The sequence below is a fragment of the Monopterus albus genome, unplaced genomic scaffold, assembly GCF_001952655.1.
Source record: "Monopterus albus unplaced genomic scaffold, M_albus_1.0 scaffold249.1, whole genome shotgun sequence".
Classification (NCBI taxonomy): domain Eukaryota; kingdom Metazoa; phylum Chordata; class Actinopteri; order Synbranchiformes; family Synbranchidae; genus Monopterus; species Monopterus albus.
The window spans coordinates 39,955-57,976 of record NW_018128129.1 but is presented as its reverse complement, the minus strand read 5'-3'; the positions used below and the strand labels follow the sequence as shown (position 1 = coordinate 57,976).

General features: G+C 40.0%; 2 protein-coding genes across 3 annotated transcripts in view; both read right to left on the bottom strand.

Annotated features, from left to right (window-relative positions):
* LOC109972150 (bromodomain-containing protein 4-like) overlaps window positions 1–7,020 on the bottom strand; it is a 22,712-nt gene extending 15,692 nt beyond the window's left edge. Inside the window, 6 exon segments of the mRNA XM_020620826.1 lie at window positions 507–639; window positions 812–949; window positions 1,944–2,036; window positions 2,126–2,372; window positions 3,266–3,421; window positions 6,935–7,020. Coding sequence (XP_020476482.1) covers window positions 507–639; window positions 812–949; window positions 1,944–2,036; window positions 2,126–2,254 — 493 coding nt within the window. The 5' untranslated portion in view covers window positions 2,255–2,372; window positions 3,266–3,421; window positions 6,935–7,020.
* Window positions 7,021–8,160: 1,140 nt separating this feature from the next.
* Window positions 8,161–17,421, bottom strand: akap8l (A kinase (PRKA) anchor protein 8-like). 2 transcript variants are annotated; one of them, XM_020620831.1, is made up of 13 exons: window positions 17,251–17,421; window positions 16,387–16,425; window positions 15,673–15,904; window positions 13,256–13,859; window positions 12,667–12,781; window positions 12,522–12,571; window positions 12,028–12,058; window positions 11,775–11,880; window positions 11,081–11,222; window positions 10,299–10,404; window positions 10,075–10,205; window positions 9,674–9,769; window positions 8,161–9,335 (listed from the first exon to the last, which is right to left on the bottom strand). In XM_020620831.1, exons 1-13 carry the CDS (start codon window positions 17,273–17,275, stop codon window positions 8,886–8,888), a joined length of 2,127 nt encoding a protein of 708 aa, XP_020476487.1. In that variant the 5' UTR covers window positions 17,276–17,421; the 3' UTR covers window positions 8,161–8,885. The 2 variants fall into 2 exon arrangements, with proteins under 2 accessions (XP_020476487.1, XP_020476488.1); XM_020620832.1 differs by having other exon boundaries at window positions 11,775–11,877.
* Between the last annotated feature and the right edge of the window lie 601 nt (window positions 17,422–18,022).

Below are 18,022 nucleotides of genomic sequence, written 5' to 3'. Positions count from 1 at the left end.
TGACGTCAGCATCAAACATACAAAGTTGAGACTAGACGAGGATCTTTGATTATGTGCCCCGATATGCTAAAGCCCACATTTAAACGAACTAGCGCAAATTTTAGCAGATAGAATTTCAATCAGAATAGGACACCATAGTCTGAAAAAATAATACCTATTTTTAAAAAATAATACCTCTAAACCAAATTAAACACTTTTTAATGGCCTTAAATTTGGCAATTTTGATTAATCACTTTTTAAAACCCCGCGGACACCCTGGGTTAATGCCTGTCATTCTGTCAGTCCTGGATCAGCTTATTCACCTGTGCCACAGACCTCCATTGTGTTTTTAATCATTTTTGAACAACAACAGACATTTGCCATGAGTAGAGGCAATTCATTTTTGGCTTTAGTCTCTGTATAGACATTGGTGAAAGTTCTGTTAATACAGACAATGACTGGCCTCCTCCAAGGCAAACAGAAATACATTGACATTTCAAAGTTCATATTACATTGTAAACTCATACCCGACTCCCGTCTCCCTCCGCGGCGTCCCTTGGTGAGCACAGCGATCTCTATCTCTTCCTGTGGCATCTCTGTGATCTTCTGGAGAAAGAGCTTTTCCAAGGCCTCCGCCATTAGGACAATATCATCCCCAGACTAAACAAACAAGCAGATGCATGTGTTTAGAAGGCACAAGCTCTTTGTACAGAGGCCTTCTCTCTTCATCTGAGTGATAAAAAAAGTTAGCAGGACAATGTCTGCTTCATCGTTAGACCTACAAGTTCATGGCAGTCACATGTGACAAGCACTTTTGTGGCCAGTGGCTGACCTTGTTGTAGATGTAGCAGTTTGTAAACATTGTATTAAAGTCGTGGATGCACTCCTGCGCATTCCAGTAGTAGTTGTTCTCCAGACGTTTTCTTATCGTGCCCATGTCCATAGGATTCTTGATGATCTTATAGTAGTCCTTGAGGTAGAAGGAGAGCAGATGGAGAGTCTTAGATTAGAATACTGTGTGGACAACAGTTATTCAAGCATCTGAGAAAACAAAAACACAATGCACATTTATGGCTTAATACAAAAAAATACATATTTTTCTTCAGTCAAAAACACAGCGTTGCCTCAGTGCAGCAACATTTCATACAGAATGAACATTGTCTTTTGTCTGTAGCATGAGTCTGAGTCACTGCACCCTGGGACATTAATAGGGTCCCGGAGCTGCACTGAAGTTTAATTATGGAAATATTCTGATAACTCATGAATTGTTTAACTCGTTCTTCAAATGCCAAACATCTGCAGGTTCAAGATTTTCAAACCTGATGATTTGCCACTCTTTCTACTCTTACATTATAGTTTCATTATTTTCTGATGATTTATAGACCAAACCATTAACTGATTCATTTACAAAATATTTGGTAGATTAATCCATGAGAGAAATAATGTTTAGCTGCAGCAATAACTGTCTTTTTATACATTATAATACCTTTATGGAGCTAAGCCAGCAGGTACTACACTGACAACTATACCACCACCAAAGAACAAGTGTCATTAGTCAAGTGAAGAAGTCAAATGAGCTGTGACAATGCTGTTTTGCAGAAAAACCCATCAGACTAAAACGTCATACTAGTGGCACCAGCGCCAGATTTGGAGGCACCACCTCTGTTTTACAAAGCCATGCAAATGAATCTGTATTTTTCAAAAATTATGTTAAATGACCTTATCAGCCGATGGTCATAGCTTATATTTATAATGCAATGAGAAAGGGAGACTTATGGAACACAGTAAATGGGAAAATCACCATCTTTCATCCTCTTTATGTAGTCACTTTAGCAGTCTATAGCCTAGCAGTCAACAAGATGATAATGATGGCACTGATGATGACGATGATTAGGCTAGCCACTGCTATCTGTGTACTTGAGAATATAAACCTTGATTATAAGCATAAAAAACACACAACTCACTGGCAAATTGAGTTTGACTGCGTCCACAGGAGCCTGGAAGGGCCAAGCAAACTGGTGCTTCCATAATGTCTTCAACACAACTTTTAGCAGGTACTGAAAAAGAGCAAAGTCATACAAATATCAATCAAATGAAACCAGAAAAACCAAACACAGTTGACATGTACAAACAGAAATGGTTCTACCTGCAGCTGGTTGGTCTGTCGTTTGGGTCTGGAGGGGTTCCATGTTTCAGGGGGTTGGGGGTTGAAGGGAAGAGGCAGTGGGGCAGAAGGAGGGTTCTGGCTGCCGCAAGCCTCCAGTCCGTCCCCCATCGCAGTGGTGGGTTGTGGGTGTAGTGGCTGAGCAGACAGTTTGGGCAGATCAGACCTGGCAAGGGCCGGTGGGACCAGGGGGACCCCCCTCAGGCCATTACAGTCCTCACTCGACTCTCTGGAAGAATGATCAATGTGAGCATCATCACCACTACCCTCTACAATTACTGCACCTGCGGTCTGAAACCAACCCCGTGTCACAGAGTCACTATCGAGCAGCTTCCTTTACTCTGTCTCACTGTCATTCAACAGTGTCTGCAGGCTGCTTTACAGCTTCAGTGACACTGGCAGGGTAGACTTTCTTTTTCAAGAAAAAAAAACATGTACCATCTCATAGAGGCATTGTACATGCTCTGGCAGCAATCAAATATACATGGGTGACAAATTAAAGGAGAAAACTGAATATTTGTCCCCACAGTTTAAAAAAAAAAAAAAAAAAGAAAGTGCCGATGATCACAGAATGATACTCAACATAACTTTAGGGTAAAGAGCACCCTATGAGTTCTGATTCTTAATTGTTAAGTGTGTTCAGTCAGATATAAACTAGACATCTGTCTTCAGCCCGTTTTCCTCTGACTGGAACAAGGAGGAGGGTGTGCGACTGATCATGTTGCTTGTTTTTATTGTTGGCGTTTATTTTTATTCACCTGGTTGCAAACCAAATTTCCCAATTTTCGGGGGACAATAAAGATTGATAGATTCACAGTTTGGTGAGAAATGGCTGGAGCTCTGTTTTAGACAATCGTTCAACCATTACAGCTACCACATAAACATCAGAATTAAGACTAACTAGTGTGAATGTATTAGTCAAAGGCCTGGGGAAATGTTCAGCATTTTAGTGGGATAAGCATGGCCTTACATGGTGTAAGCAAATAACGATGACTACTTCTACAATAATAACTTTTACATTAGAACCTGTGGCTGAAAAGTATAGAAGGCAAAATTTGCCAATCAACATTTCTGCCATCATACACCAATTTCAAGGAGAACACCCTTTTTTTAGGAACTTACATGTTTGTTGCAGTGCAGCTCTGGTCTAATCCAATTGTGTGGTCATATCTCAGTTGGTGAGGCGGCGACTTCCCGATGGAATGCGGGAGGTTTGACGCCAACACGCTGTGGGGGCAAGGAAACCACAACACACTGATAGAGGGCAGAGTGTCACACCTGTGAGAGAGAAAAATGAAAGACACCAGGGGTCAGTATATCACATGGGGGCTGTTTCTAGCGATGGTAGGCTGAACACCAAGGCTTCAAAGTTTGTGTCATGTACTCGGGGCAGGGGAAAGCGAGCCTTCATGTCAAGGCTTTCATAGTTTAGAAAATGTGATGTCACCGATGATGGCTGAAGCTTCATCTGGGTTCAGGAAGCACTTCAAAGTTGGAGGGGATGTTTGAGATATAAGGGAAGAGGATGAGGAACGCAAAGTTCATGGGTTTGTAGTGTTGGAGATCGTTGCAGTGTGATTGTTTGCAGTGGTGCAAAGTAACTAAGTACATTTACTCAAGTAGTAGTACAATTTTGAGATTTTGTTGCTTCATACTTTGACTTAACTACATTTTAGAGGCAAATATTGTATTTTTTACTCCTCTACATTTATTTTACAACTTGAGTGACTTTCAGAACCTGATTAATACAAAAATTACAGTATAATCATAAGACTTTATTGGTCTTTGGTGGAAAGTCTGTGATTATAATCAAATCATGAAATATACATCAATATTAAATGTCATTCTGCATAATGAGTACTTCTAGTACATTCTGAGGCTAATACTTCTGTACTTTTACTTAAGTAAAATTTGAGTGCATGACTTTTACTTGTAACAGACTATTTCATACACCGTTATATTGCTAAGTAAAAGATCTATACTTCTTCCACCACTTATTGTTTGCATTATATTGCCATGGCATCAGCACCGAAACAGAACGCAGTATGGGAACATACTGCATGTGCTGCCATTTGCTGTAATGCTTAAGAGCCTTTAACAGTATCAAAATAATTTGTGTGCCTGTATGTACAATTTATGGTTGTGTTGTTTGGGTGAAATGTAGCTTGCATTCCTACAGGACCCCGCTTAAAACTGTGTGCCTGTCTAATCTGTACCACCTGTCCCTCAGATAGGTTATTTATGTAGTCCTGCGTCATGCAAACATATTTTTTTCTAAACCTGGAGAAATAATGTGTAAAAAAAAAAAGAAACAAACTGAGCCCAGAAACCCTGGAGCACAAACCGTAGTTTTTAAATAAAAATGGTTAGTTTCCTCCACCTGCCCAGTCACACAAGCATATTCACCACATACACACTGAGCAAATATGGTTTATGAAGAATAATAGTTAGCCCTATTTTCCCACCGCCCAACACTGTGCAGTCACTGAAACTGTCTTCTCACACGTGCATTAGGAACACAATAGGCTATGTCCATTTTGTTTACATTAACAATAATACCATAACACTATTTATTGTATTGGAGATATATTACTCATATTTCTGAGGGTATAAATTTACACCAACATGTAGTTACAGATGTGAAATCTTTATTAATTCATGTATTACAGAGGGAGGCAATAATATTACAAATGACATTCAATTCAGACCCATGTTTAATATTTTGAAGAAATGCTCTCAGTCATTTAACCTATTGACTTACAAACATAAACATGAGTTGCGCTGCTTCAGGCTATATTTTTACACATAAACTGAGCGTACAATTTTCTATGGTAACTTTTTTCTACCACTAGGTGGTTTTGTGGTCACTTCAACATGAACCATTTTTTTTGCTTCAAATGCCTGGAAAGCTTTAATGCTTCAACAAGGTTTCATCTTTCCATCACTAGTTTCTTCCAAATAACATTAAAATCTACTACCTGATGTAGATTTGATCATGTTGTAGCACAAGCAGTTACAATCATAATACAGGCAAAGAACAAATTATATTTTCAATGTCACACAGAACCCTTGCAATTCTTCGTAACATATTGGAAATTGGGTGGTGCTTTAATGACACCTGCTTCTCCTTTTCTAGCCAGCTTGTTTGAGATTGCATCTTTTTGGGTCATGATTTTTTTTTTCCAGGAAATGAGCCTTCTTTAACTGGACCTGTCCAAATGAACTGAGACTTGCACGTTGCACCATTCTTAGCCCAGGCAGCTTCTTGACCCAGTATTCATGTTTTAATAAAAGTTTCTGATCTGTCATAACCCTTCACCTTTGCCTGAAATGCTACTATCCATCTGCAGTGCAAGCAAGAAACTGTTGTGCTGCCATTCTGTCTCTTCCAGAACATATTTCATCAAATTAACAACTAAAAAAAGACCACATCCACACATTATGTGTATAAAATCTATTGATATGTTCTTTTCTTTATTTCCAGAGGAGCTGAGCAGTTTGTAAGACGGTCATTATTCTCAGAGTTGTGATAGTTGATTTATCAGTATGTGGCAACTTTACTCACAGACATGCAAATAATTTGATATTTTGAGGGATTTGAAAGATTTTAAGTCAAGCTAGCTGACAAGATTGGGACTACTGCAATTCAATGATTTTATACATGACCTTGAACCTGGACAGTTTCTAGATGCATCACAGTGCTCAAAGGTTGTGTTTTGGAATTTCTCTGTGACACAAATCTGTCCATGCTCAAACAAAGCCGCTTAAAATACCTATCCTTACTGGACAATGCATGGGAACAAATATCTAATGCACTAATACACTAAGTCCAATATTGAGACACCATTTTAAAAATGAATCTACCAAACCACACTACCACTAATAAAATATATATGTGATACAATGCCTGTGGCTTTCAACAATTCCAGCCACATCCTGACAATGTGCTCGAAGACAGTCGTGATACTACGCAATTGCGTGCCCATAATACAAGTAGCTACTTTTGGTGCCAATAAACATCGCAGCTAATTTGAGTAAACAGTAGAGAGTGAATTAACGCTGCAAAAACAGCCATTTTGCTACTATTTCGTATTTTTCTAGCGGTAACGTTATCTGAGGAAAGAAAGAAAAGCTAGCGAAGATAACGTTACTTATGATCAACAATGAAAATAAAAATACCATCCAAAACTTTATTCTAACCTTAACGTCGCCTTGCTAACCTGGTATATCAGAACATCGTCATGATCACTGTGGGAAAGTGACAGCTCCGCACGTAAACACTTTCAGAATACGACTTGGACGGGACTGATATTCTTGAAATGACGTACGTCGCACTTCGTGTGAGCTTCTGCGCCATCGCGCGTAAACTACGCTACCCAGAGGACGTAACTTATTCACGAATACGGCCTACGGGGCTACAAACAAACAGGCTAGCAGCTAACTGGCTAGCATGATATACAACTGCAGCTAACGTGCACACTGACAGAGTGCCCAGTGTCAGAAAAACGACCTTAACACAAGTACTATTAAAAGAAAGATACAACCCAAAATATGTACAACACACCAAATCACGCTAACTTAAAAGACAAAAAATCATCTATCTCGTGTAACCGAACCGGTGCAAGGCCTGTGAAGATAGCTTATGCTCCGTTTGCCGAAGCGCACACTGACAGCGCGCGAAATACGCCACCGATGCCCTGCATAAGCCTTTTACCGAATGCCCGGGATTGTATACTTTCATTTGATATACCAGTGTCATCTATACAAATGTCTACAGTGCTGTTTTTTTACCTTCCTCAGTAGGCTGTCAGCGCTCGCAAACCTTCCTCGCCCCAAATCCAGAACAAACAGTACCGTTCTACGTTGATGACGTCAGACGCATGGGGGGGCAGGCAGACCGCAAGTTTGTCAGCCGAAATGTCATCGAAGACTCCGCCCCCCTCCCCCGGGGGCATCATGCAATACCTTGTAATAATTTCAACCACAAAACAGGTCTGTTTGTCACCTAATTTTGTCTTTGATATATTTATTTAAATGAAGATGCCATAAGTAAATGACATAGAACAAACATCCACTCATTAGGCATGTCATTATTGTAATTCACGACTAGTGTGGCACAAAGTGGTTATCTACTGTGCCATTTGTTTCCGTTTTAAATAACCCTAAAATATTATAATTTGAATAACTTTTGAGTTTTAATATTCTGCGTTGTCTTTGTAGTGTTTTATATTTATGTTAATTTGCACATCTCCTAGTAGTAATTTTATCTTTGTAGTTATTTGTATCTCTTGTCTTGTATGTGCCTTTATGGTCGTTTTTGACAGTCTATTATCTTTCCAAAGGGACGTCAAACAGAGGCTAGTCTGTGACCGTTACATCTGTTCAGTAATCCATCCCCTATATTAAACGGAACTGAATATAGTAACTCAGAGATTGTACTTAATAGATACAATTAAAAGCAGTACACATGAGTGTACTCTTTATAGATTTCTTATACTAGTGTAAAATTTCATAGCCTTCAGTTCTGCTTAAGCTTTATCCGGAGAAAAAGGCTTTAGAGGATAGCTTTAAGTCTACTTTATTGGCAATTAGGAATTTGTGAGGCAACAGCCAAACCTTCTGCCATAGACTACACTGACCAACATCTTCCAGTAGAAGGTAACCTCTGCCATTTGTTTCTAAAATTAAATCCTATAAATGAGGAGAATTATGCTGATATTAACGCTCTGATTGAGAGTATACCACCTTGTGGTCAGAGATGCTGTTCTATAAAAAAATTAAATAAAATAAAAGCTAAACTCCAGGCAGGTGGTTGGTTATGCAGACCGGTGTGAACTTGCTAAATTAACCTGGTACAACAATTAGCTGTATCTTCAGAAGGTTTAACAAACTAAAGCCCTGGTTAAATAATGTAATGTAATGTCTACATCAGACTGCTGCTCTTTTCAACTTCTTACCTTGACTTGATCAGGCAAATGACAGCTCATTAAGACCGTAAGTCAAAACACTGAAACTGATTTATTTGACAAGTTTATTTCATAGTCAGAGTGAAACATGACTGGTATAAATTCTGAATATCTCATGCTTATTCTACAACAGTCCCCTCAATTATCTGTCTCCTCAGATGTAGATTAAAAAGCCCTCCTGTTCTAGATTTTACCAAAAGGTTGGAAAAATCATCCATTCATCATCATCAGTACTGGCAATAGACAGATTCCTATAGCATGGTCTAAACTGACAAGAAAAAAGTACATAACTTAACTTTTCAACACCAATGACATCTTAAATTCTAAACAAATGAGTCTAAAATAAGGATTATTTTAACAAAGAACACGAGGCATTTGACATTTAGGGAAATACAAATATTTGCTTTCTTTCAGGAAGATGAACAGTTTAATTTTAATACCAGAAAAGGAGCCTTCTCCAAAGTCCAAACCGTATTCTACCAGCACCTCTAAAGACAGCTGGAAGGTATAGGCAAGACGGTTAACCAGTGTAAGCATTTTGTTTGACATGTTTGTTTTCCATCCAATTCTCTACATTTGAAAAAAGTATTTTCCATAATGTGGAACTGTAATTTAACAAAAAAATAAACATATAAGCTCAGAGTCACTAGACAGTGAGAAATGGTGGGATCAGTTTTGTATGTTTCTTAACATGCCTGACAACGCAATTGGGTCTAAAAGGACTGTGGGAGTGACTGACGGGTCCAGAGGTTGAGAAATCACACATGGTGCAAAAGTCATTCATGATTTTTGTTTTCCTCCTCGACCTCTGCTGCCTCTGCTCCCTCTGTTCCCTCTACTCCTTCTACTCCTTCATCTCCTTCAACTCCTTCAACTGCTACTCCTTCCTCTTCCACCGCATCCTGTAATCCTTCTTCACCAACCTCATCATGCACCACGTATCCCTCCTCCTCTTCTCCAACTTCAAAACCTTCCTCCTCTTCCTGGTTACCCTGCTTCCCATCTTCCTCCACTGCTAGCTCCTCCTCCATCTTTTCTTCCCCTGCTGCTTCACCTTCGACTGCCTCTTGGTACACGTCTCCCTCAGCCACCGGTTCATCCTTAACTGGTGCTGCCTCTGCCTGGGTGTCTGCTGTTTCACTGGTTAACTCTACCTCTGACACGTCCATCACCATGGAGTCCTCTGGATCCTGATCATCCTGGTTACCAGTGAATGGGTTTTCACCCTGATGACAACAAAATATAAATTTGAGAGTAAAACAACAAGAGCAGAGCTTGCTGTTCAAAAACTCAGGTTTTATAAACATAACCTGGTTTAATCTGTACATGCATGGTATGTTACTTAAACTGCACTCCATTATGAATGAATGTCTCCTCTTGACATTAAAATGCATGAGTATATCCCATATTTTTGCAAGGAGCTCTTTGCTAATTTTTTTTAGTTATTCTTCTAAATGGTATATCTACATGTTCCCTTTCATAGTAGAAAAACAAAGTACTCAAAAGATCCTGATGATGTTTACCATTTAAATTTTTTTTTAACTTAGATTCTTGGTTTTATTACCTTGAGGTAACTCTCCAGCTTCTTGCCAATGAGTTTGTGGTTAAGGATGCTACGAGCAACTGACAGGCTGGCCTTCTTGGACTGCTCCATCATGCCCTGGGTCACAGAAAGGACATCCCCAGGTCATACATAGAACAAAGTGCAAAACATCATTACAGTACATTATCCAGTAGTGGTCTAGTGGTACTGGAGCAATCAATACAAAAACCTGAGTTGAGTACACCCCAATGTACCGTCCCATACCACCTGGTTTGGGAGCATTATGGCTTTTACAGTTAATTCTAACACCACTACATGAAGGGTCCGATTGAAATTATTCTAACCAGTATTAGGACTTCACCTGTGATTATTTTGTATGAATTAACATCTAAGTAGATCCATTTGGGGATGTTCTGCCATACCTTTCGGTTGTAGTTGTGGTCAGGAGACTTGATGTGCTTCTGTATCAGGTGGGGCTGCATGGGAATGAAGAGGTCACATGCTGCACAGTGAGCAGCTTCCACCTTCCTCATGAAGTGCTCCATACCGAGATCTACAGGTGTGACAAATATCTGCAATGAGCAATCACATCTCCTCTTCTGCCTTGGCTGTATAAACGAACATACATACTCCTCCTGCTGCTTACCCCTGGTGAGGTCCTGCTCTTTGTACACCTGGCAGATGGCAGCACTGTGGTTTTCCAGTTGGCTGACTCGCTGCTCTGTCTTTTTGAACTTATTCTGCAAGTATTCCTACAAAAACAAAACGACGACTGTTTTACACCTCCTGTTACTACAGATTTAGTGACTCAGGTCATCATGCCGCCCGCACAAACATGTTAAAGCTATGCTTGTAATTAAAATAACAAAGCAGTTTTATGCATTTGTAAACAGTTCCAGTCCTGAGAGTGAATGTTCTTAAAATTGGAAACAACTCTCTCCACAAGATCAGCTCTTTTGGTGAGATTGATTAGCCAACATGTTCATCTTATAAATTATAAAGCAAACAGTTTTCCATTAAGTAGGGTTTAGGTTACAAGTTTCTCAAGCCAATAATAATAAAAAATAACTGTAAATATAATGCAATTTATAACATCAATGAACATCACCTTTGTCAGACATCTTTTGTGATCAGACTAATGCAGAACCACACAAAATGAAAGTAAATTTGTATCCTTAATATTTCAGATACTGGCCCGTAACATTCAACTTGAAAGACTGTGACTTGGGTACAGCCCTACAATCCTGTACTACATATTTATTCATAGACTATTTTTATGCATTTACAATGAGCACATGCTTTGAATCTTAAAATACTAAAATGCAGAGTAAAAACTGCCCAAAGATTATGACTGGCAAGCTGTGTGTTATTCTGTGCAATTGTCCATTGACTGGATTGCAGCTGTGAATATGACAAATCTCAAGTCACCTGTAGGAAGTCTGTAGTGGGCTTGGACAACTGGCTGGAAAGGAACTTGAAGTGGTCCTTGTGAAAGCGACTCTCAAGATGAGTTTCCATTTCCTCCTTGTAGAAGGAACGAAACTTGCACACAGAGCATGCAAACATCACCCTAAAACAAACAAAAAGATAGCTCTGACCGGAGGCTGCATTTTGTACTGTTTGTCACAACAAGGCATCCATAGTTTTCACTGTTGCTAAGAAACAGGATCTGATACGCTGCAAGGAAATTAGGTAGCTTTCATTGTTGGTAGCCTAACATGACTGATGATATATTTTGAGCACAGCGTGATTTTGACTGCTTTTGATCATCATTTCAGATTGCTGTGGATTATAACTTGTGTGTTTTACAAAGTATCACTTTTACAATGTTCAGCTGCACTGAAAGAGCTGGGGGTACTCCTGGTGTATTTCACTCACATTTACTATATATTTTACTATAAACATTTTAATAAGAAAGAAATTTCAGGTAAAAACATGTTTAAAGAATAAAAGTTGACCAAATTCACATAAACCATTTTTACCATCAGCAGAGGAATTGTTATATTGACAGCTTTTCATTGATGATGCACAGGAGTTGAAAAGGAAAACAAAAGATGAGAATAAAAGGAAATGAGAAAGAGGAGAAGGCTGTACAAAATAACAATGCAGGTGATCCTCTCACCTTTCCAGAAAGCCCCTTCGCTTCCTCATTTTTGGGTGCTTGTCTTGGCCTTGGGCTGGGGGCTGTTTGCCCTGCGGCTTCTTCTTGTCCTCCTGTTTTTGTGCTGCTACCCATGAGCACAAGAGCAGAAGTTAGGCATGGCAAGAAAACCTTGTATCAAAAGGTTTTACTACAAGACAGGCCGCTGATGTAGATCGACAAAGCATAGCATGGAAAAATAAACCGACTGAGGGGCAACTGTAGGTGGCCTTACCTTTATCTCCCTCTTCAGCAGGTTTCGTATCCTGTTAGAAAAGCAACCCATTGTTTAAAAAAAGGCACTGATAACTTTACCTTCAATTTTTGACAGCGACTTTTGAATTTTAGAAATATTCATTTTTTCGTTATATTCTGCCATTAAACTAGGCGGTTCCAGGGTGGATATCTATTTGCAATAAAAAACATCCTGTTCCACTCAAATCTGTGCCACTGATGAAAAAGGCCCTTTTAAAAACTGTGTTTAATCCAGCCTTCTTTGCCAGTATTGGCAGAGAAAGCTTTTATGAAATTAACTATTGATATTACAGGGCAATATGATTTCTTCCCCATCTTTGTTTTTTTATAACACAGATCAAATTTAAATACTTCACTAGTTTATTCACGGGGTACACTGCATTAACACGAAAGTGCTGATGTTGCACTTTAAAGGTCAATATATGCAGATCACAAAGAAACTGAGTTCCTGTCAAATAACCTCTGTCTACTCACCACAGCTGCTGTCTTTGGTTCACTGTCATCACCATTTTTCTCAGCTTGCTCTATAAAAACCAGACCAAGACACAAAGAGAAGTGTTATCTGCCAAATAATGAGGCTGTTTTTGTTAGCAAGCTTTAAATGTACTGCAGGATGCACCTTGGGTAGCCTCGGACCCTGCGCTCTCTGTCTTGTTCATCTTTGACTCTGGCTCATCAGCTGCAGTAAGTGTCTGCTTTCTCTTCTTTTGGACTTCACGCTGTGGCTTCACCTGCTGCAGTCAACAAAAATTCATTTGAATTCACAAATACATTTCTGACCCCCTGTCCCCCTTAATTAAACCTCAAATTCTAGACACAAAGTTAATTAGCACACTTAATGTCTTCTTTCTCTGGGCATTTCCTCATCTAGCAAATCAAAGAAAAAAAATCTAAGTAAAATTCACTAAATGAAATCATGACCCCCGCAGGTAAACAAGACAAAGAACTGGGCAAGGAGCAGTATTAGGGAGAAGTTCCATGAGGCATTTCTGACCACATTAAATAAGGGGTGGGCAGAGTTAGAAGGGCAAGTGATGTGTCAAATGTGTGTCAGGGATTATTTGTGACAAACCTCTAGATGACACATAGCAGGTACTAGCTCTTTAGGGCTGACTTGCCAGTTGGTTGAGGATACAAAAAGGAGGGAATCAGAAAGGGCTTTTTTTGCCCATTGTCTGATGTCATCTTATTTGGCTGGAGGTACTTACTTTGTTGAGGGGTCTCTTGCGGCCTCGCTGCCGGCCAGCCCGTGGGGCCCCTCCAAAATGCCTCCCAGGGAAGTCGTGAGGCCCTTGAGTGGAACCCTGATGGAAGCCTCCACTCTCAGGGTACATGCGGTTGGACAGGAGGGATGGGAGCTTGCCTCTACCACCTCCTGGAGAGTGACCACGGTGGGACTGGCCACCACTACCACTTCCCCGTCCACCTCCGCCTAATGGGGTGGGGTCAGACCTGCGGCTGGCAAACCCTCCTCCAGCTCCTCGACCCCCAGCACTTCCACCCCTTCTGGGGGAACGTCGGCCTGCTCCGGCCCATCCTCCACCTCCCGAACCTCCTCCCTGGCCACTGGTGAAGGACTCCCTCATATTATGTCGCATTTTAGCGACTCCAAAAGAAGAGGAGGGACTGTCAAAGCCTCCTCCTCCCCCTAGCCCAATTCCCCCTCCGAAGCCCGAGCCTCCTCGCTGGCCCAACAGCAGGTTGTCCCCACGGCCATCACCATAACCATAGCTACTGCCGCCAGATCTGTAGAGATCTCGGGAGGAGGTGAAAGCGGAGGTGCGCGAGTCGAATGACTCGTACTGGTCAAACCTGCGGGAGGGAGGGAGAGGATTGATAGAGAAAAGCAGAGAGCAAGGGAGGCAGGGAGGGCAGTCAGGTTTGGATTTCTCCACCTGCTATTCCTTCTCCTCCATGGTCTTGCTTTCTCCAGTTGTTTTTCTTGTCACTCCCAGCTTTACTTCATAAACCACATTAGATCCAAAACAGGTTAATGCTCTATTATAATATGGTAATTATTTTTCTCTTAAAGTTTACAGAAACTCATCCAACCACATTCTCTGTGGGAGGTATCAGTATCCAGCAGATTAGGGAAATGCAGTTTCTTAAACCCCATCCCTTGTTACAGGACAGGCTATGAAACTTGAACAGACAAAACCATGGTCCATCAGAACCAGTGATGCCATGAAACAGGTCCCAGAGGTGAGATATCCTGGAATGTAGCTGGATTATGTTAAATTCTCAGGGAAGGAGGTGACAGACAAACAGCTTTTTTAACAGCTAAAGGTGTTTTATAAATACAGCAAGCAACCTTCCATAAACATTCCAGCTTGACATCGTAATATCAAGCTCACACCTGTAAACTCATCTCTCTTGTGTTACCTAAAGCCAGAACACAGGGTTAGGTCACATGGAGGATGAGAAAGTGTATGAACAAATAAAGTCAAGACACAGGCAATGCTCAGGGAGTGTGACAAGATGGACTGGCTTCATGTGCAAGGACATCTATCTGTTACAAATGAAAAAAATGGGTCCATAATTGCACCTCCAACATGAGGCCATGCATTTCACAGCATCTAATGTTTTGAGGGATCACAACATTTTCCTCCCAGCAATCAAACAAACCACAACATAGCAAGTAGGGAGAGCATAGCTTCCTCTGATGCGGAGGCATTCAAATGCAGCCTGTGATGAACTCCCACTCTTTTCAACAAAATTGGAAGTGGGGCATGCACATTTTCACCAAGGCTGAGTGTAAGGTATAAGTAAATGCCCGAGCAGGCGAAAACAGCCCAATTTAGTGGAGCAACATCACCATTCTAATACAATAACAACTAAGTTTCCGTCCATGTTGACATTTCCTTCTTTTTTGATTTTATGTTTTATAGAACTATATGCTAAAACAGCACCACTTCAAAATCTAAGACAAGACCAGTTTTGCCCTTAAATTCTCTAAAGCATTAGAAGGCCTAGGCATCCTTTTATATAACAGCAAAATGTAACTCAAGACATCTAGTGATGACTCTAGAAACAAGCAATATTTAACTGGATGAATACTGTCGAGACATGAAGTAACACTGAGGGAAATGTTTTCAACCAACAAGATGCCGCATTATGGTGTCCTATGTTATTTATTTTGAAATGTAAAGGACAGTACGGGGAAATGTAATTCTCTTCATGGCAAGGATGTGTGGTAGTCAAGAATAGGATGATATGATTATTTTCTCAGTACAATTTGATGCACAATATGGTGTGTACAACTTGATTCAATCACAATACAATTAAAAATTCAATGACAACCATGTAGGATTATCTGGAGAATCTGGAAAGTATCTGGAGAATACTTGTACTTTATTCCTCTTTTCCCTCCTTCTAGCACTGGTTTGATTATGTAAAGAACAACCAGTTATATTGACTTATGTTCTGTTAGGCTATCTTATGTACAAAAAATATGAAGCTGCTAGTGTACGGAGAACACACAATATATATCACTACACAAAACTATACATATTGTGATGTTTTGTACCACGATATATCGAATTTCAATATATAGTCCCACCTCTATAGTGGTAGTGGTATCTGAATGATAAACACAGTATGGAGCAGAACCAAGAAAAAAAATTACCTGTCACCCCGAGCCCCTTTCAACCCCCCCTCCAACTGAGTGAGCATGTCCAGGCGCTGGTTAATCTTGGCAATAACTGCATCTGCATGCGTGCCTGTGGATGACAGGAGTGACGCTCCTGACAGACCTCTCTTCATGTGGCCTCCTCCTCCTCCTCCTCCTCCTCCATAGCCCCCAAGCCCAGACATTGAGTCCTTATAACCTCCTCCATACATGTCAAAGCCACCAGAACCTAGTTTAATGAGGAAGTAAACCATATTAACGACCACTATCATCCTTATTACTATTGTAACAAATCAGTAACAAAACCAGTGGTCAACTACTTGCTTTACAAATGCAGACAAGGCTAGCTTTTGTATAACTAATATAAATCAAATGCATTTTTAGCAATTTCTCAAAGAAAGCCAATTATTTTACTAGTTAGTGGATCAATTAGTCTAAACAGCTCCTCAAAGTTAAGGGCTTTTCTCCCTTCAGAGTAAAACTGTTTAGATTACAAATTGTTAAAAAGAACATGTAGTCATAACACAAACAGTTACACTATCAATAACAGCAGTTGCCCAACATTTCTGACACATCTGATTTCGTCAGTATCACTTTGTTCTGGGTTAATATAAATAGCTAGTGTTGGTTGCAGCCCTACAGCAAGAACATACTGCTGTCTTTGACTGTGCTTGTGCCATTAAGCAGAAATGTATTCACTCATTTCCTTACCTCTGCTGCCTGACCCACCTCCTCCCCAACTGGAATAACCTATAAAAGAATACATTGGTATTAGTACAGTGGGGTAATAAAATCTGACATTTAAAACTTGCTTACGAACAAAACAAATATGAATGTGTAGATTAATTTTAGACATCCAAGCAGCAAATTGACATTTAGAAAACAATGCAAAATGTAACTCTCAAACTGCATGTCGGCTGTTTCATTTTCTGAATTAGCTTTCTAATAGCTTTGTGTTACTGGTTTAGTAATTCGCAAGTGCGTGGGAGAACACAACGGTATTAGTTTACGGCAACGTTGTAGTAAACTAACGCCAAGTTTTGAAATCATATTTGTTGAGGTGGTCATTAAATTAATCAGCATTTAAATTCGGTTAACACTATTCCCACAATGAAACTTTTTAACCTAAACAGCCAGCAATTTTTACCAAATAATCGAACACGCTGTACAACAACCCACAATAGGCCACACAGCCCTCTGTGCTAGCATATTAGCAAATAAAGAGGTTAGCTAGTCTAACCCAGTTCTAGCTAACCCTAGCGATGTGTCATTAATATTAGCTAATGGGCCCGATATGCTGTTAAAGAATGTTCCGTTTCCTCGTAAATGAACGTATTAAATATTACCTCGACACAAAAACATTACTTTAAGTCAACTAATGTTTCTTTGTTTCAAACAGGCTGTGGGCTGGCTGTTGTTGCTTGTATGCTAAATAGCTGTGCTACGTTAGCTAACATACTGGCTAATTTTCACCGTTCCAAAGCATACGGCTAATCGGAAAACGAATGACTAGCTAACTGGAACCACGGTAGAGGTATCTGCACCACAAGTTATTCCTGATCGGGGAGTATTCACCAGAACCGTAGCCTCTGTCGTCCATATTTTAGTGCGCTGATCAACACAAGCAGCGATCACTCAAACAGTGATGATTCCTCGAGTATCGTTCTTGCAAAAGAGAAGATGTATCAACCGTATCGAACACGTACTCGTGCCGACGTCAAAGTCACGTGATCACCAAGACCTCGTTACGTCACACGTTTTAGGGACGCATTCTGTCCCCGGAAATGTCTATAATAATGATTATGATAATAAATCTTAAGGGTGCTCCAAGCGTCTCTGTCTTTTTTACCCAAGTGGTAGCCTTGTTGACATTTTTCAGAAAATCATTAGCATTATCTGTGATATGCAGTTGAATGAGTATTTTCTTGTTTTATTTCTGGTGATTATCAGTAACACTCCTTTTGGAATGTACAAATGTGTTGCAATGAATAAAATGTTATGTGAACATAATTAATATAAATAATAAGCTAAGACAAAAATACAGCATAAAATGGTAATAAAAAAGATAACAAGAACACTTCAAATGTAAATACCATGGGTTTTAGGCCACAAACTAAAATTGCAAGTTAACATGTCAATATTTCTACTACCCCTGATATTATAGATATAGTAATATAGTGTAAATATATAAGTGGCCAAGCATCACACCTGACAGCTGATAGTGCATTCAGTAATAAAAGTTAAAGGGCAGCTTGACCCCTGGTATATAAATCATATTTGTCCAAACAGAATCTAAATGAACAAGACAGACATCTTATCTGCATTCTGCAAAGCACCAGGCATAGAT

Coding starts and splice junctions, on each gene's coding strand:
- akap8l (XM_020620831.1), bottom strand. CDS start 17,275: ATGGACGACAGAGGCTACGGTTCTG. Junction 11,223..11,774: donor CGAAGGGGCTTTCTGGAAAG/GTGAGAGGATCA, acceptor TGTTTGTTTTAG/GGTGATGTTTGCATGCTCTG. Junction 10,405..11,080: donor CCACTACAGACTTCCTACAG/GTGACTTGAGAT, acceptor TTGTTTTTGTAG/GAATACTTGCAGAATAAGTT.